The sequence below is a fragment of the Mus musculus genome, chromosome 15, assembly GCF_000001635.26.
Source record: "Mus musculus strain C57BL/6J chromosome 15, GRCm38.p6 C57BL/6J".
Classification (NCBI taxonomy): domain Eukaryota; kingdom Metazoa; phylum Chordata; class Mammalia; order Rodentia; family Muridae; genus Mus; species Mus musculus.
In genome coordinates, this window is record NC_000081.6 from 79,011,392 (window position 1) to 79,030,870 (window position 19,479).

The 19,479-nt window shown below is 52.1% G+C and overlaps 1 protein-coding gene and 1 long non-coding RNA gene across 3 annotated transcripts; one reads left to right on the forward strand and one right to left on the reverse strand.

Annotated features, from left to right (window-relative positions):
- Positions 1-3,978: 3,978 nt before the first annotated feature.
- On the reverse strand, positions 3,979-14,563 carry Gm17753 (predicted gene, 17753). 2 transcript variants are annotated; one of them, NR_155267.1, is made up of 2 exons: positions 14,105-14,563; positions 3,979-5,741 (listed from the first exon to the last, which is right to left on the reverse strand). It is a non-coding gene; the product is annotated as a predicted gene, 17753 (long non-coding RNA). The 2 variants fall into 2 exon arrangements; NR_155268.1 differs by lacking the exon at positions 14,105-14,563 and adding an exon at positions 12,090-12,138.
- Positions 14,564-16,820: 2,257 nt separating this feature from the next.
- H1f0 (H1.0 linker histone) lies at positions 16,821-19,113 on the forward strand. The gene has a single exon (NM_008197.3). The coding sequence runs from the start codon at positions 17,331-17,333 to the stop codon at positions 17,913-17,915; it is 585 nt and encodes a 194-aa protein (NP_032223.2). The 5' UTR covers positions 16,821-17,330; the 3' UTR covers positions 17,916-19,113.
- Positions 19,114-19,479: the final 366 nt, after the last annotated feature.

Sequence of the window (19,479 nt, forward strand, 5' to 3'; positions counted from 1 at the left end):
CTCACCAAGCACAGATGCTGTGGGAGGTTTACTGATGGAAAAAGGTAAGGTCTGAGAGTCAAGGCACCCTCCCTCATATGTCTGACCCTAGCTGTGCAACCCTGGGCAGGCTATACAGTGCCTCTGAGCCTCCTGGTTCCTCATCTGTACATTAGAGTGAGTGGCCGCTCCGCTGAGTGTTACAACGACGAAGATGGCTAATGACAACAGATGGGACATGCTGAAGAGAGCGACTGCCTCGTGGAACAACATGCAAACACTGGCTGTCACCACTGATTCCACTGGCATTCTCCTTCACATCAGTAGGGGCTCACAGGCCAGCTGGAGGCCTCCTCTCCCCAGCCCTGGGGTCAGCGCTGAGACTCCAGACCCGCCCTTCCATTCAGACAGCTCTCCATGAATCACGTCTCAGCCGTTCCTGGGGCTTCATTAAAGTTGTGAGGCTGACAACAGCTGCTAAGCACAAAGCCAAATGGTCCCTCTTTGTGAGGGTTGAACTTAGGGTACTTTGCTATCCAGAGAGGGTCTGTTGGAGGGATCATGCTGGCCTGGACAGGGATCCAAAGTCACAGCCTTAGTCACTTGCCTCATTGTAAGGTCTAAGTACCCTAAGTTCTCTCTGGATAGCAAAGTATGATCTTGAGCCAGCCTCGGGGTCAAAGGGACACCTTGACAGTGAAGTGGGCCATGTCTGGTGGGGGTAGGGGGGAGGGGAGGGTGGTTCTACAGGACCTGGTACATTTCTGGAATCGACACAGGTCTTTCAGGACACAAGCCGAGGAGCCTCTGAAAGTCCCTTGTGGAGGAACCCACGAAAGGACTCTTCTGTCAGAGCTCTGGGAACGGCGGTGACAGTTGTGAACTGCCAAGTGGTTGCTGGGGATCGAGGATGGGGGCTTCTCAAGGGCAACAAATGCTCTCAAGCACTGAGCTATCTCCCCTGCCCCACACGAGAAAGCATCATTCTGTCTGTGTACTTATGTATGTACTGGCATATGCATGTCATGGTGTGTGAGTGTGTGTGTGAGTGTGTATGTATGTGAGTGTGTGTGTATGTGAGTGTGTGTGTGTGTGTGTATGTGAGTGTGTGTATGTGTGTGTATGTGTGTGTATGTGAGTGTGTGTGTGAATGTGTGTGTGTATGTATGTGTGAGTGTGTGTATGAGTGTGTGTCTTTGTGAGTGTGTGTCTATGTGTGTGTGTGTATGTGAGTGTGTGTGAGTGTGTGTGTCGTTGGTTCTCTCCTCCTCCTACCGTTGGTTGACTCACGTTGTCAGGCTTTCACAGCAAGCGCTTCCAATACACTTGCTTTTCTTTTTTCTTTTTTTCTTTTTGGATTTTTGAGACAGGGTTTCTCTGTGTAGCCCTGGCTGTCCTGGAACTCACTTTGTAGACCAGGCTGGCCTCGAACTCAGAAATCCGCCTGCCTCTGCCTCCCAAGTGCCAGGATTAAAGGTGTGCGCCACCACTGCCTGGCCCACACTTGCTTTTCAAAGCAATGCTGTTCATTCCGTTTCCTCTCCTAAAGCCCCGCGCTGCCCTCCATGGCCTTTGTGTTGACTCTTGGCACAGGAGCCCCCCCTGCCTGCCTGCCTCACTCCCTGCCAGCCTTTGACCCCAGCAGGCAGACTGTGCTTCTACAGGGCATGGCCTGTCTTGCCTGTCCCGACTGCTATCCTCCCACCCCCTGGTCCATGCCCTCCCCAATGGCAAACCCCTCTCAGGCAACCTCAAGGCTCAGCTACCACCTGCCATCCCTAGAATTCCCTCTCAGATGTAGACGTCCCAGACAGAGTTAGATGCCTGCTAGGATCCCCACAGTCCCTCCACGGGGCGGGATCTTTCCATGAGCTTCTTCCAGACATGAAAGCCCGGGAGCTAGATTTACTCACTTTGCTAACTACCCAGCACCTGATATCTCAGCTGGGTGAGTATTTGTTGATGGACCGCCTGGAAATGAACGGTCAAGCCAAGCACCCTATAAACAGGTCACAGCCCCAGCCTCGCGCCAAGCAGCAAGAGGTGGTTGTCCCCCACACCCTGCCCCACCCCCAGGACGCCCAGAAGCTAATCTGAAGGGCTGCAAGCTAATAGCAGTTTCTGAACATGAAAGGGCTCAGCTGTGACTGTGGCTCATTTTCAGCCATCCTGGCGTCCCATCTGGATGTCACAAGGGCTGGGTGGGTTCTGAGGGCCTGGGAGGGAGGGGTTCGCTTTGATGGGCATCTGTGCCAAGCACACTTCATACACAGCATCTCTCCTAACAAGAAGCCACCGAGTACCAACAGCGCTCTCATTTTACAGGGGTGGGAGGGGGGACCCCATGATTAGAGAATAGCATGACTCATTGAAGGACAAGAAGGTGCATAGTAACTCACACTCAGCCACTATGGCTCCCAAGCCCTGATCCTATCCTCACTGGAAATGATCCTTTGAGTTGACTATTGACAGAGGCAGGCTCTGTAAGAGCATTTCACGGCCATCCCAACACTCCAGTCCCTACAGTGTATAGGCTGTGGGTGAGAGGCACACTCGCCATGTGTGCAGAAGGGCCAGGGTTCAGACAAGGGCAAAGCAAAGGTCTTTTCATTGGAAATCAGGCACCTGAGGTCCCTCCACTTGGGAGGAGAGCATGGGGGCAGATCTGGGGTACTGCTGTAGGTCAGACCTGCGGTTTCCCTAAGGAATCACAGCAAATTTCCTCTCTAAGGGCTAGGAAAGTTGGGGTCCCCTGGAAGGGCATGAGGGTGGACCAGGTACGATGTTACTCCTGGTCCTGGCAGCCAGCTTCACCATGTATATCACAGCAGTGTCAGCCACTTGTGTGTGTGTGTGTGTGTGTGTGTGTGTGTGTATCACATATTTCCTAAATTTGAAAATATTATTTGTGTGAGTTGGGGTGGGTGGGTGGTGTTCACACCTGTTAATGTCTTCAACAAGCCTGCTGCAGGCATTACAGTGACCCAACTGTGAAGAATCCTGTGCTGTACCCTGCCCTCACCCCCACAGGAGTGAGAAGAAATAAGGAAGGAAAAGCCATGGAGCGCTAACGGTGGTACTCCCTCATCCTGAGGAACCAGGGAAGGCTGCCTGGCAGTGGGGACACCCAGTCTCTTCAAAGACCAACCAGAGCTGAAAAATGGGAAAATGCCTACAGGAAGGGCTACAAAGCAAGCCATGACTCGGGTGCTGGGGGACTCCTGCGGGACACACCCACACCCCAGGAACAGGGTTGCGGGGACATTTGAACAGGAACATCCATCTGCCTATGCCTGATCCATCCTACGCGCACCTGCTTACACATGACCATGCCCGTGCTTCCAGAGGGCCCTTTCCTGGCCCATCTGACCCCAGAGGAAAAGCCCCATCTCTCTGGGCTTGGCTCTGCTGCCTCTAGCAGGGTACGGACAATGCTGTCTTCACAGGGGTGTGACACACCTGAGAGAGTGTCTGTAACGTGCTGAGGGTGATACTGCGTGAGTCTGGCTATTGTTGAGGTAAACACACAGTTCCTGTCCGGGAGGCTGAGATACCAGCACAAAGGCCACCAGCAAACCCTGCTCCTGTCCTGCCTCAGGTCATCTGGGATGTGTTGATACACAAATGGCAGGCTCATTATTGTGAACATATTACCCATATGCATGCATATTTATAATTTAAAGTACAAACATATTTAGGTCTCATGAAAAGCGTATCTGGAAGGTACCATCACCTTCCATCATATCCATAATGAGTAATCCCCAGGGGAAGAAACCGAGGCTCAGAAAAGTGAGCTGGCTGGCAGCCTCCTACCCCTCTCTAACTACTGGGGCTAGGGTTTGAATCCAGACAGTGTGGTTTTACACAAGTTCACCCCAAGCCTTTAGCTCCGTACAGGAGAGCAGGTGGGGCCCAGAGACTGGGAGTCCCTTCTTTTTTTTTTTTTTTTTTTTTTTTTCAAGACAGGGTTTCTCTGTTTAGCCCTGGCTGTCCTGGAACTCACTTTGTAGACCAGGCTGGCCTCGAACTCAGAAATCTGCCTGCCTCTGCCTCCCAAGTGCTGGGATTAAAGGCATGCGCCACCACCGCCCAGCTTGGGAGTCCCATCTATCCACCAGTATTACATCCTCAGGTTTGTTCTGAGGCCTTCAAGGCCAGCAGGGAAAGAGCCCTGAACCTTTGCAAAGAAGCCCTGGTGAATGGGGTCCATTCTTACACACCCGCCCCCTTACCCCACAGCACCCAGGGCCAGCACCAAGCATCTCTGGGACGCCTACAGGGAGTGACACCATCTGTGTTTGGGGACCAAGTAGACCTGTCTCTTGACAGCAGCCAGGCCCAGTGTGTGGCCTAGAGCATCCCAGTCCTGCTGTGGATCGGGCTGCCTGCTCCTGCAGGTGCTCACACTAGGAGAGGCCTTGCTCTACTTAACTGCTTCTAGCTGGAGGACAGTGGTAACAGTTGCGTTTCTGAATTCTCTCTCTCTTTTTCTTTTTGGGTTCTCTGTGTAGCACTGCCTGTCCCCAAACTCACTCCAAAGACTAGGCTGGCCTCAAACTCAAAGATCTTTCTGCCTCTCTGACTCCCATATGCTGGGATTAAAGGTGTGTGCCACCACTGCCCAGCGTCAGAATTCTCTTTATTATTTATTTCTCCATAAAATTCATTTCCTTGCCAGGTGTGGTGGCGCACGCCTTTAATCCCTGCACTGGGGAGGCAGAGGCAGGCGGATTTCTGAGTTCGAGGCCAGCCTGGTCTACAAAGTGAGCTCCAAGACAGCCAGAGCTATAAAGAGAAACCCTGTCTCGAAAAACCAACAAAACAAAACAAAACAAAACAAAACAAAACAAAACAAAAATTCATTTCCTTGGGGAAAAGGCCACTGTGATGATCATATGTGATGGGGAGATGGGAAAGACAGAAAACAGCGGTGTGTGCTCTATGGAGGGAGGCAGAACTGGAGACGTGGTGATAGGGAAGAGAGAGGGTTAACCTGCCGTCATAGCGCAGTAAGGTGTGCAGGGTGCTGTGCAGCATCCTGGAGCTTGTGCAGCTGCAGACTCAGGTCCCGAACCTGCCACCCAGTCAGGTCACAGGATCATCCTGGCTCTGTTCAATGATGGAGGCCTGAGATGAGGAAAAGTTCAATGTCTGGATTGGACCTCCTGGAAGGACCACCATGGTCCATGATGTCACCAGAGGCCATGCTGGTGTCTGTGGTCCATGCTGCTGCCCCAGGCCAGGATGAAGTCTGAGGTCCACGGGGATGTAAGCTCTGTGCCTCTGACTGAAGATGTGGTGATGTCCTCAGGCTTTGCTGCCTCAGGGGGGCCACGCTGATGCTTGTGTAGCCATCTGAAACCACGATGAGGCTTAAAGTCCTGCTGAGGGCTGTGAGTGGGTCAGTGGTCCAGATCCAGACAGAGGCGGTGGTGATGTCTGTGGCTCACGTTACCATGGAAGGCTACACGGATGTCCGTGGGCCGTGCTGAGCTGCCCCACAACTCCACTCGGCTGCCACTACACCAACTCAGCTACCACCCACCCAGGCCCAGATCCTTGGAGTTGGCTCGCCCTAACATTTGAGAGCCGCTGGAGAATGCGAAGTGGTCAGTCCCGCGGAACCATACCTGCAGGGTCTCCATGACTCTGGGCTACAACCAAATATCTGAGAGGAGTCTCCACAAGAGTTCAATATTGATGGTGTAGCAGAAACTAGAGGCCTCAACAAGACTCATCACAATAAACATTCGCAAGTAAACCTGTTTGGGCATAAAGATATACCACATGACACACTGCAGCTACAAATACTACTACAATGATTTTTTTCTTTAATTTTAATTTATTTTTTAAAATTTTCTTTTGTGTGTGGTTGTGTGTGTGGGTGGGGGTGGGGCAGACATGGAAGGGCTAGGAAATGAGTGGAGTTGGGTACATGATGTGAAACTCCAGAGAATCAATTAGAAATGTTCCGATGAGAAAACAAGATTGTTTTCATGCAAGTGTGTTTGTGCGCCTGTGCGTCTTTAGGCTTGCCACCTGCCTGCAGTGCCCTCGGAGGCCAGAAGTGAGAGCCAGATCCCCCAGAACTGAGGTTACAGGCAGAACACCCCTCATACACGATGGTGTGGTATGTGCACGTTGACAGTGTACAGCCTTCTAAAGACCTTAAATCATTTCTCTATGATCTCTGGCCAGTCCCTAATACAATGCAATTACTGTGTGCACAGCTGTTCCGTGGCCTTCCAGACCCAGTCTGGGAAGGCCTGTGCCTGTTCATCACAGGTAAAGCCTGAGAATGGAATCTTAGGATCTTACAAGTGCTGGGTGCTCAACCACTGAGCCACACCCCAGCCCATTTGTGTCGTTGTTGTGATGATGATGATGGGTGTGTGTGTGTGAGTGTGTGTGTGTGAGTGTGTGTATGTGTGTGTGTGTGTGTGTGTGAGTGTGTGTGTGTGTGTGTGTGTGTGTATGTGTGTGTGTGTGTGTGTGTGTGTGTGTGTGTGTGTGTGTGTGTGTGATTATGAAAGTGCAGGCACAGATGTTCCAGGATGTCCTTGGGAGATCAGAAGACAACTTTTAGGGTTAGTTCTCTCCTTCCACCATGGGTTCTGGGGATCAAACCCAGGTTGTCAGGCTTGGGATGAAAGAACATGTGCTAGTCAAATGTCCTTCCATTCCTGAGCCTCCCCAAGCTGTTTTCTTCTCTTTTTTGGAGAATTGTTTATTTTATGTATATGAGTACACTGTTGCTGTCTTCAGACACACCAGAAGAGAGCATCAGATCCCATTACAGATGGTTGTGAGCCACCATGTGGTTGCTGGGATTTGAACTCAGGACCTCTGGGAGAGCAGTCAGTGCTCTTAACCGCTGAGCCATCATCTCTCCAGCCCCTCTATCTTTCTTTCAGCAGTAACATAGGAGGAGAAGACACTGTCTGCTGGCTGTGACACGGTCATTGCACTCATGAATGCAGAAGCTGTGGCTATGGTAACAAGTCCTGTAGAGGATGAAGGCTATCAACATTCCATTGTGGATGAAGGAGGGGCCCTACCCTTAGCTGAGGAGTCGTTGGTAATTAATGGCTGCTGGGAAGGGGAAGTCATTTTTCTTCATTGATGTAGGGAATGCTAAGTTGCCCTAGGCTCCAAAATAACCCACCTACCAGTGTGCCTGCAACCCCGACTCATTCCAGTGGATCACACATCCATCATTACATACATGTATGGAATTGTCAGAGAATAAGTTTAAAAATGCAATAGGGAAAGTAGTACGTGCTGGCTGTTTATAGAGAATTACAACAGTATAGGAGCGCATGAAGTGAAAAATAAAAGCCAATGAACTGGGGCTGGAGAGATGGCTCTGTGGTTAGGAGCACTGATGGCTCTTCCAGAGGTCACGAGTTCAAATCCCAGCAACCACATGATGGCTCACAGCTGTGTTATCTCCAGGTCTAGGGGATCTGACACCTTCACATAGATACTCATCAGGCAAAACACCAATGAACATAAAGAATAAATAAATTATCAATGTAACCACAGCATTGGGGTGCTTGTTTGTTTGTTTGTTGTTTGTTTGAGATGGGGTCTCATTTCTCAGGCTGGCCTGGAATTCATGACCCTCCTGCCCCAGGCTTCCCTTGTGGTCATTTATTGAACAAAATTCTGCTGAGCATCCCTGAATTAAATAGTTAAAAGACCACCATCTCCCTCTTGAGGTCTCTTACAGAATAGCCGGGAATCCTGCTAGGTCCAAAGGAGGCAGGCCTCTGGTGGGCCTCATGGCCTCCCCACTTCCCACTTCCTGTGCTCACCCTGGGCTCCTGGAAATGGGAATGAATGCAGTTTGTGGGTTCACTGTGGCCACTAGCCTAAGGCACATGCGTCATCGCATGCCCCATGCCTGGCCTCCAGATCTAAGTGTATATAGGTCACCAGCGGCCCACACCTTGCCCACATCGTGAGGCATCTCCTTTGAAGTCTAAGTGTCCTCTCTGCCGGCTGACCTGGGACAGGACTATCCTGATGAGTCAGATGACAGCCAATCCCATGGAACCTCACAGGACAAGGGAGGAACCTGGAACTCTTTCCTACCGGGGCTCTCCAGTCATCTACAAATTTGACCCCTTTGTCCCCGGTTATGGGAGAAGCAGTTTTGAGAGTGGGTGAAGCATGGGAGTCAGACTGTTTAACTCAGTCCCCATCTGGCCATAGACTCGATCATAGCCAAGGTCTGAGGGTGCTGGGACTTGGTAACTGCTCAATCGACATAAACTATCTCTGTGTGAGCTCCAGGTTCCCTTGCTTTGACAAAATGAGGTGTGGCAGCCTGCAGCCCTGAGGCTGCACTCTCATTAATCTCCTTTCCTTCCTGGGCAGAGCTTGGATCCTCTGGAGTAAGGTGTGGAAGATGATGAGCCCTGAAGGGTCAGGACTAAGTCTTTGCCTTGGTGATGTTTTCCAAAGCGACCTGAGGATGTGAGTTCTGGCCAACTCCCATTAGACCAGTTAGAACTGCACCAAGAAACTGTAGCCTGCATGGTCCTGACTTTGAGAGGGTGTATCTGTCTTTCTGTCCACTGACTCTCAATCTGAGTGGGCTGACAATTGATTGACTAACTGGGCAGGAGTGGGTGAAAGATTAGTTTCCCCAGAGTGAGGCTGAAGGGAAGGTGTGAAGGGCCCAGGAACTCTGCCACTGCTGATGGGCACAGATAGGGAAGGCCTGCCAGAGGAAAGATCTGGAGTCAGACCCCAGCTGTCACATCTCTAACCCACCCATTTTGCTTCTGCTCCTGAAAGCAGGGAGTCCTCCCCACTCCTCCTTCACCATCCCCAGCCAGCCTGGTTGTGGGTTTTTCCTCAAAAACATGGCCTTCCAGTTGCCTTGCTCTGGGGCAATAGAGAAATTTAAAGACATCTGTGGTTGCAGCCCTTTTTTTCCTTCCTTTCCTTCCTCCCTCCCTCCCTCTCTTTCCCTCCCTCCCTCTTCTTTCTTTCTTTCTTTCTTTCTCTCTCTCTCTCTCTCTCTCTCTCTCTCTCTCTCTCTCTCTCTCTCTCTCTCCTCTTTGGTTTTTTTTTGTTTTTTGTTTTTGTTTGAGACAGGGTTTCTCTATTAGCCCTGGCTGTCCTGGAACTTGATCTGTAGACCAGGCTGGCCTCAAACTCAGAAATCTTCCTGCCTCTGCCTCCTGAGCATGCTCCACTGCTGCCCTGGCTACTCCCTGTCTTGGTCTCACACATACAAATGTATCACTCTATGTATCAGGATGTTAAAAGTCTGAAGTGGGCTGGGATTACTGAGCCAGCTAGGTCACATCCCTTCTGGAGGCTCCAGTGGAGAAGCCTCTCTGTTACTGTCACCTTGCCCAGCTCCCCCAGCTGCCTGCTTCCAACTCCTACTTAGGTGAAAGATCTTTTTCAGGGCTAGGGAAAGAAATTCATTTCAAAAAGAGGTCTTTAGGGCCTTGATGGCAGGGAGACACTTGAAACAGTCTCTCGATGTAGCCTTGGCTGTCCAGGACTTGATGTGCACACCAAGTTGGCCTTGAATTCACAGAGATCCACCTGCCTCTGCCTCTCTGGTGCGGGATTAAAGGGGTCTACCGTGCCTGGCTGCAAGGGCTTTTATCTGCTGAGAGCCCCCCCCCCCCCGCCCGCCCGCAATAGTGCATGAGACCTGCTTCCTTCTTCTTCCATTTTCTCTCCTCCACCACCACATTTCTTACATAGACTACAGAGACAGAACACAGCTGTCTAGTTTCACAGTAGTTTCAGAATTGTACAAATGTGACCTACTTTTACAGTATATGCTATAATTTTATATGTCATAATTTAACATATTTACTTTAAAATATCTGTATTATTTTATAAAGCATGATACCTTTTTAAAAAAAGATTTATTTTATATGTAGGTACACTGTAGCTGTCTTCAGATGCACCAGAAGAGGGTGTCAGATCTCATTACATTACGGATGGTTGTGAGCCACCATGTGGTTTCTGGGATTTGAACTCAGGGCCTTCGGAAGAGCAGTTGGTGCTCTTAACCACTAAGCTATCTCTCCATCCCCAGCATGATACTTCTATTGTAGATTCTCCAGTGTTTTCTGACTGTTCCATGAACAAATTCTAACTTAAAGTCCATATGCCCTGGCCAGTGCGCCTCTGTGCCCACATTCTACTTTGATGTCCTCAAACCACACAGCCTTCCCTGGCACCTGTCACACACACACACACACACACACACACACGAGAGAGAGAGAGAGAGAGAGAGAGAGAGAGAGAGACAGACAGACAGAGAGACACAGAGAGACACAGAGAGAGACAGGTTCTGTTCAGTTTGAGCACTGTCACAGAGCACTAAGAGCACCCACCTACTCCTTTGGCACCTGATCCAGGAAGGTCAGCATGGAGTGAGCCTGGTCACCTAGTGGCCACACTTGCTGGAGCCTTTGCCCACCTTTCTTTCTTTCTTTTTTTTTTTTTTTTTTTTTTTTAGGTTTTTTAAGACAGGGTTTCTCTTTGTATCCCTGGCTGTCCTGGAACTCACTCTGTAGACCAGGCTGGCCTCGAACTCAAAAATCTGCCTGCCTCTGCCTCTCAAGTGCTGGGATTAAAGGCGTGCACCACTATACCCTGCTACCTTGTCCCTTCCTTAGACCTGATTTGCACCTTGACAGAGACACGCTGAGTGACAGGTGAGGCAGAGGGGAGAGTGGAGGCTCCTTGGCAAACAGGATCAAGACTGAGACAGAGCCAAGGAGATGAGGAAGAAGGAGCGGCCAATGGAAGAGGTCTCCTCGCTCCAGGGAGCCTTCTGTGCTCTGCATTTTTTAATTATTATTTTTATTTATTTATTCCATGTATGTAAGTGTTTTGCCTGTGTCTATGTCGGTGTGCCGTGTGTATGCAGTGCCTGCAGAGGCCAGAACAACATCTGGGACTGGAGTTACAGGGGTTGTGAGCCAGCACTCGAGTGACCCTCTGAAAGAGCAGCCTGTGCCCCTAACAACTGAGCAACCACTCCGGCCCCGGTGGCCACCATTTTAAACAGCTCAGTGGAAGGAAGGTGCTGGGCTTTGGCAGACCAGAGAAAGGCTTCCATAGAGTCGTGTGGGCAAGGATAATGGGCAGGAATGCCCAGGACCTCAATCTTGAGTGCCCCCTGCCTCTGCATTTGTAGTTATTGAGGAAGCCCAGGGGCAAAACCAATGAGCATTTAGATGTCTGGTCAGTCTGGCTTAGGAGTCCCGCTGTGTGGCTTTGGGCCATTACTTCACCTCTCTGTTTCAGGCGTTGCCAAACCCTCCTTGGGGATGCAAAGGCAACCCAGTGACAACCAGTGAGGACTCCGCAAGGCACAGGCTAGCTCACTGGCTGGGCCAGGCAGGGAGGAGGGCAGGGCTTCCCCAATGGAGGTTCCAGGCTAGGCAGCAAGGGACGTCTGTCTCTCTTCCTGTCCCTCACCTTTGTCCTCTCTGATGGACTCCTCTGCCTTTGTCTGCCCCTGAGATTGGAGGTCATAGTGACTGTGTCCACACGTCCCTGGAGAGTTCACTTTGCTGCAGACCTTTGCAGTTCCAGCCCTTCCAGGCCTCCCTGAGGAACCTTGCCTTGGGTCTCCCGAGATTCCTCCCTGAGCTGCCTTCCGGCGTGTTCCCTACCCCACAGTCTACATCCTGACACTGGGTCGCACCTGGCAATCTGCCAGATTACCCTCCCCCACCTTACAGATTTACCACTTCGCCCTCTTACATGACTCCCTGGACATGACTTACATGACTCTCCTCTGCAGCCCTGCTCCTCACAGCAGCCAGCGATCCCTACAGAGCACCTTCACGGCACACACACTCCTCCCATTGTACCCTGCTCCCTCTTTCTGCTGGATCTCCTCTCTTTCAGGCCCCCTACTATCTATAGTCCCCCATTTTCCAGCTGACAGACTCTACCCAAGTTGTCCCACCAGGCTGGAGTTGCCTGCATGGCTCTATGGAAACCTCACTCTGGTCCTCCAAAGCCCAGCACCTTCCTTCCACAGAGCTGTCTCTCCTTCAGCCCTTCTGTCCCCCCCACTCCCACCCCCACCCCCACCCCCACCCCTGCATTACCCTCAGCAAGGCCTTGCTTCTTATCCACGAAAGACAGGCATGTGCAGTTAGAGACTGAACTTTGACCCCCCCCCACACACAGAGGTTTGCAGACTCTGGGGATCCTTTGTCAGAACTTTCATCTCCTAAAGGGTAGCAGCCTTACCACAGGGTGGACTATGTCCTTGCCACCCTAGTTGGTGGCATCTGATATGACTGGCCTCTTTTCCTGCCTGTCACTTTCCTTCCTCATGGGCCACCCCTGCTCCCTGTGTTCTATCCACTCACCTTGGCCTGTCTGTGTCTCTTTCATGGTATCTGATGTCAGCTTCTACACACGTGGACACACGGACACACGGACACACTCACTCCACTCTGTCCATTTGGATGCCTTCCACCTCCTCATCCTGCTTCTGTCTCTGCATCTGGGGTTGACTGTGGGTGAGGTCATGTCCCTCCAGTGGCCCCCACCTCAGTGACTGAAATCCAAAGCCTCTATTTGTACACACAAACCCCAACCCCAGGCGTGCCTCCTTCCTCAGCCACGTCCTCGTGTCACTTAAGCTCACCTGTGCCCGCCCACTGTGCCTGTTTTAGACATCGTGCACATCCCTGCCCTGTCCCTCGTGCCAGCTGTTTCTTCTGCACGGGAGTCTTCCTCTTGTGATAGGAATGGCTCCTTGCCTCCCCTCCTTCAAATCATTGCTTAAATGTTGGCTGCTTTAAAAAATGGTTACACCAGCCGGGCAGTGTTGGCGCATTCCTTTAATCCCAGCACTCAGGAGGCAGAGGCAGGTAGATCTTTGTGAGTTTGAGTTCAGCCAGATCTATGGAGTGAGTTCCAGGACAGACAAGGCTACACAGAGAAACTCTTAGAAACACAAAACAAAACAAAAAAAGTTACTCTTTTTTTTTTTTTTCCCCGAGACAGGGTTTCTCTGTGTAGCCCTGGCTGTCCTGGAACTCACTTTGTAGACCAGGCTGGTCTCGAACTCAGAAATCTGCCTGCCTCTGCCTCCCAAGTTCTGGGATTAAAGGTGTGCACCACCACTGCCCAGCTAAAAGTTACACTTCTTGTGTGTGCACACTCATGCACTTATCACAAGCCATGTGCTGGGGTCAGGGGAAAAAACATCTGGAAGGCTCCCACTGTGTGGGTTTGGGTAACTGACCTGAGGTGCTTAGGTCTGGTTGTAAGCACCTTCATCTACTGAGCCATGTCACCTGCCCAATGTTGGCACCTTTTATTTTTATTCTTGTATGTCTGTGTGTGTATGAGGGTGTCCGTAGAGGTACCAGAAATGGGCATGGAATCCCCTGGAAGTGGAGTAACAGGCTGTGAGCCTGATGTCGTGGGTGCTGGGAATGAAACTTAGATCTTCTGGGACAGTAGCAAGTGCTCTTAGCCACGGAGCCAGCTCTCCAGGTCTCTCTTTTGGTCTACTTTTGTGAAAATACAATTTTAATTTTGTGTGTCTGAGAGTTTTTCATGCATGTATGTCTGCACACCACATATGTGCACATATGTAAAGGTGGAGGCCTGAAGAGGGGGTCAGATTCCCTAGAACTGGAGATATAGATGGTCCGGAGCCACCACGTGGGTGCTGGGAATTGAATCCACGGCCTCTGGAAGAGCAGCTCTTAGCCTCTGAGCCATCTCTCCTGCCCCCATGTAGGTTCTGACTGGAGCTTCAGTCTCTCTGAGGACCTCGACTTGTCTGTCTGTAATCATCCCTTTCCAACAAATACATTCTCTTTTCTTTTTTGAAAGCAGGATCTAGGTAGCCCAGGCTGATCTCAAACTCTCCAGTCTTCCTGCCTCAACCTCCCCTGTGCTGGGATTACAGGTGGGCATCACTATGCCCACCGAATATAATGGTTACTGTTCATTTTCTTCTTTTTTCCTTCTATTTTCCACTGAAGTTTCATCCCTACACAGGCAGGCATCTCTTTTCTGCTCCTGGCTTTACACTCAGTGCCTGACACATACTAAACACAATAGGAGTCTTGAACTCAGAATGAGCCAGGGGTCTTACCGGGAGACAGAAGCAAAGGACAGTGGCTGAAGAGTCATCCTCCCTGTAGAGACACCAGGCCTTTCAGGGCTCCCGTGTGTCCCTTGCAGATGTTACAGTCAAGAGCATTGTAAGCCGGATAAGATCCTGGTTCCCACTCTGATGCGATGGATACGTTTTTCACACAAGGTTTCGTTTCTCTGTCACAGTAATCCAAGGTGGTAGCAAAGCCCCTTTTTGGCCAGTAGCAAAACAGCCCGGGGAAGCTGCGAAGCTTCACTCAGGAGACTACATTTCCCAGGAAGGCTGCCCGCAGCGAGGCAGCTGTGAGGCTTTTAAAGGGCCTCAACTGCTAAATCTGGAGCGGTCCGGTCTAGAGTCTGGGGTGGAGTGGGGGCTAGCCTATGGAAGCCGGCAACAGAGAGCCACCTGCGAGAGGAATTGTGTGGGCAGGCAGGAGTCACCCAGGCTCTTGGCTCTGTAGTGTCCCGGAAGTAAGACTAGGCTATGCCAGCAGGGGGGAGGGGCTGACAGACCCTCTCATTTTACCCAACTCCGCATCTCCCAGAAAACCCCGTTTCTCCCCTTGCCCCCCCTCCCCCCCCCCCCCCGCCAGAACGGTAAGGAGGTGGAGCTGTTTAATCTTGTGTCTCAGCGGGGGGTGCCTCCCCTACTTTCCTGCATGGCCCCTGCTGGTCCCAACCCAAGGCGTCCTGGGCCACAATTCTGTCTTCAGGAGATGGACTGTTTTGGGATTTGGGGGTAGGGGGTAATAGATGTTAAAGGATTGTGGGAGCGGTAAAAATGGTCGAGCTGCAAGACTAAATGTGCGGAGCTGTCGCCTCTCCTTCCAAGCCCCAAGACCTCCGGGTAAATGTGGGTCCTGATCATAATTCATACCCTCCCTGCCAAAGAATCGAACTGCTGTAGAGCTCCTTGCAAACTGTAACGGACTATGAGAAAAAGAAATTTCAACATCCTGTGATCCGTTTCATTTGTATTCGCGGGGGAGGGCATTGTACAGTAGTATCTCAGAGGTGCATTTGGGTACCTTCTCCATAAAATCTTTGTGGAAACCAGGAGAATCTGTTTTCAAAATATCCCAAACAAACCTACTAGAATGTGTTTTCAAATTAGGAAACTTCAGGGTCACTGAAAGCACCAGAGTTAAAAACCTCGACCTTTGAACTAACCTGGCCTCAAACAGCAATCCCTTCACCCAGATAAGCTAGTAATGAAGGCACCTGGCCTTCCCCTCCAATCATTTGGATTAACCTATAGTGTGTGTGTGTGCCTGGTCTCAGGGACTCCCAAGCCCAGTAACCCTTTCCCCACATCTCCCCCAAATTCAAAGCTCCCTCATCTAAGCTGCTCCTTCTGGTGTGACAAACAGCCCCAGGCCTTAGCAGAGGTTAGTTCATCTTGATCAGCTACAATTCCCCACTCCCAGGTTAATGTTTAATTAAACACTTTCGTGCCTTTTTGCTAGGGAATAAAAACACCAGGGTCCGGGGATCCAGCTCAGGTAGGCAATACCACCAGAACCCTACGGAGCCGCTGCCAAGAGGTCCTAACATTGTGAGTAGGATGTCTGCAGCAGACAAGAGGTTCTGGGCTCTCTGGGGGTCTCTTCGGCAAATCTCGGAGCCTCTAAACTCTCTCGGAGCCTAGGACTCCCAACAGCCCCAGGTCGGACTACAGATGGTGGCGCCCCTTGCTCACTTGGTGGATTTTTGCCAAGCAGGGCGGGAAAGATGGATACATTTTAACAAAGACATGGCATCTTCCCAGCAAAATGGCGGTGGTCGGGACCACGGCTCCCTGGTGGACTGCAAACCTCCTACACCTAAGTCACGACCAGGGAAAGGAGAACTCTCTCCTCGGCTTCTCCCGCTGCGCCCCATTTTTCCAAGTCTCTAAAAGCACAAGGAGCCTCTGCGCATCCTAAGGGTCCCCAGGATGTCTGATCAGAGCCATTGGACAGCACCTATGATAGAGACTGCACACACATCAAGCCACACCCCACCTTGAAGAGGCCAGTGGGAGAGGGGACCTTCACCCCTAGGGTGGGCCTGGGGGGTGGTGGTCCTGCTTCTTACATCCCCAAAACTCCCTAGCTAACAAGGCAGGCATGTAAATGAACTCATACTCAGATACATGGGAGATGTGGGGGGTCTTTGAGGAGAGCAGGCCGCCCGGGAGGCTTGTCCGCATCTTCCAGGGGTCCCAGGAAGCTTTGGGGGGCTCGGGCTCAGAGAGCAATCAACTCGCCGAGGTCCGGGGGTGCATCGAGGGGAGAAGGCGACTCAAGAGGGGGAAGGGACAAAGTTTGAAAGTGCCCTTCCAACTCTTTCAGGGAAAGTTTCCTTGAGGGCCTCGCAGGCAGAGAGGGGGTAGGGGTGTCAGAGGAGCTGTGGTCGGGTGACCCCCGAGAGGTGACCGGACCCTGGGGAGGCGACCCCTCCCCCCTTGTCCCGACTCGGCCCGGCTGGGAGTCGCCCAGCTCAGGGCCGCGTGTGTTAGTTGGGGCCGCTTCTGAGCCGCTCCGCCAGGTTGGGGGACCCCGCAGGCATCCGGGAGTGGGGCTCCTGGTAGTCCCAGGGGGGAGCTTTCCGACGGGGGGTCTCAAGCCCCGGGGCTCCCCGGCTCCGCAGAGCCAGCCCCCCGCAAAGGGGAAATGTGCCGGCGCCCCAGCGCTCCTCGGCGCCGTTTGAGGCTCGTGGCGGGCGCGGGGGGCGGCGGCCGGGGCGCCAGGGTCCCCAGAAGGGAAGCCTAGGGAGCCGGGCAGAGACCTCGAGAGACGGCGGGCAGCGGGAAGGCCCGGGCCGCCGGGAAAGGTCGAGTTTGCTCGGCGGAAGAAACACAGATGGCGGCAGCGCGGCGCCATTCCGGGCCGGGAGCAGGCAGCCAGCAGCCCAGTCCTCACCGCGGTCCGCCCGCCGCCGCTAAATACCCGGATGCGCCGCCCGAGCGCCAGACGCAGAGCTGGGAAAAGGGAGGCTGTGGAGGCGGAGGCAGCGCCAGGCGCCGGGCGAGCGACCGAACGGTGGGGGCTGGGAGCGCAGAGCAGCTCGCGACCCGCGCCGGGAGGACAGGAGCCACGCGTAGCCCGCGTCCCCGGCAGCCGCACTTGCGTCTGGCCTGCTAGTGGAGCGGGAGAGCAGATCGCGAGTCAGGTTCTGCACAGCCTCCGGCGAGGGCTGGCCCATCGGAAGGCTCCTTGAACAGTGGGAGCAGGCCGGCCACCATGACCGAGAACTCCACCTCCGCCCCGGCGGCGAAGCCCAAACGGGCCAAGGCTTCCAAGAAGTCCACGGACCACCCCAAGTATTCAGACATGATCGTGGCTGCTATCCAGGCAGAGAAGAACCGTGCCGGCTCCTCGCGCCAGTCCATCCAAAAGTATATCAAGAGCCACTACAAGGTGGGTGAGAACGCCGACTCCCAGATCAAGTTGTCCATCAAGCGCCTAGTGACCACCGGTGTTCTCAAGCAAACCAAAGGGGTGGGCGCCTCGGGGTCCTTCAGGCTGGCCAAGGGCGATGAGCCCAAAAGGTCGGTGGCTTTCAAGAAGACCAAGAAGGAAGTCAAGAAAGTGGCCACTCCAAAGAAGGCAGCCAAGCCCAAGAAGGCTGCCTCCAAAGCCCCAAGCAAGAAACCCAAAGCCACCCCTGTCAAGAAGGCCAAGAAGAAGCCGGCTGCCACGCCCAAGAAAGCCAAAAAGCCCAAGGTTGTCAAAGTCAAACCAGTCAAGGCCTCCAAACCCAAGAAGGCCAAAACCGTGAAGCCCAAAGCCAAGTCGAGTGCCAAGAGGGCCAGCAAGAAGAAGTGAAGACTTTGCTTGGGGACACTCCTTCCTCCCTCCTGTTTTCTGTAAATACATTTCCTCACTTGATTCCATCTGCAACCCTTTGCCCATTCTATTCTGACTTTATTAAAGAGGACAGAGTTTGGATCCCTCATACAGACATTGTGGAATGACTCCTTTTTCCTTAACCTATTGTGCAAGGACAGCAAACAGACCTCATCTTTGTAATGATGGAGACGTACTTTTTTCTTGATTTGATATTAACCTTCTTACGGGGTTAGGGATGGGAGGGGGGAGGATGTGTGTTTCAGTCGGTGGTTTGTTTACTATGAAGGAACTGGCAAAGTTCTGGCTAGGTGAGGGGACCCAGGAACTAAGGTTTGTCTTCCAAGACTTTCTTAGACTGCTTGTCCCTCGTGAGCTTTTCAAAACCTTTGATGGGGAGCAGGTGACACCCCACCTAGCTGGCCAAGGAGGGAGGGAAAATTCCCTGGGGCTGCCCTACCAACGGTGGTAAGTTGGAGACCTGGTTGCTTTTTCTCTTCTGCCCTAGTGCCTCCCCATTGTCTAAAGGGGCAAAGGGGTCCAAGTGACAGCTGGTTAGAGAAGCCATAGCTTCTCACAACCAGGATCTAGCCATTGGGAAGGAGGGGTCTTTTTCAGTAGTCTCTGGTTAAATGCGAGTGGACTTAGGGGGAGGGGTGGGTAATCAGCCAAGTGCCTCAGTGTGCCTATGGAAACTTGGGTTTTTTCCACACGATTGATGGATTGCGTCCTAGCAGGACTTTGTACGTTTCCTTTCTTCCCTTTCCTGTGTAAGATGTGGCTTTGCTTGGTGCCGCTTCAGGTCTACCAGCTGCCACTTAAAACCCTCCAACCTCTTTTACTCTTTGAGTTTTTTTTCTAAGTAGCGGAGGAGGGGGAGAGGCAGGGAGTGGACTGTAAGACATACTCCAGTTGATTCGAATTTGCTAGGTAGCTTTAGAGAGGCAGGATTGTGTGCATGTGTGTATATGTATATATCCATATCTAAGACTAGGACTTAGTCTCACTTCGGGAGCTGGGAGAAAAAAATCTGTACAGTTGTCTTTCTCTTATTTTAATAAAATTAGAAACTCGCGCACCCTACCCCACCCCTTTTTAAACAAGTGTAACTAGTGCCCGGGAGAAATTACTGTGGTTGTAATTTTAAAACTTTAAAATAAAACTGGAAAGGAAAAAATCTGAGTGGTGCGTTTTTCTTTAACTGGAGGAGAGAGGAGCGATCTGACGGGCAATGTGGGGACGCCACGTTCGCGCCAGAGAATAGCAAAGCTTTGGAGTGACAGGGACGCTCCAACAGGAGGGTCAGCTGGGCACGTAGGTGGGTCTTCGGGAGAGGTAGGTGTGTAGGCAAGGTCTCGGGAGGAGAGGCGTTGAAGTCGCTTTCTCCGCCTACTCAGCTTCCCCATCGCGGACCTCCCGGGTGTCGACTTACAAATCAATCCTTTCTTGGCGGGCCGACGCTGTCAGGCTCCGCCCGCGGGTGGAGTCTCCCATCCTTTTAAAGTGAGCTCCTGTTGTTCTGATTTGCTGCCGGGGCCCTGCC

Excerpts from the sequence above, each read along its gene's own strand:
- H1f0 (NM_008197.3), top strand. The coding sequence starts at position 17,331 with ATGACCGAGAACTCCACCTCCGCCCCGGCGGCGAAGCCCAAACGGGCC.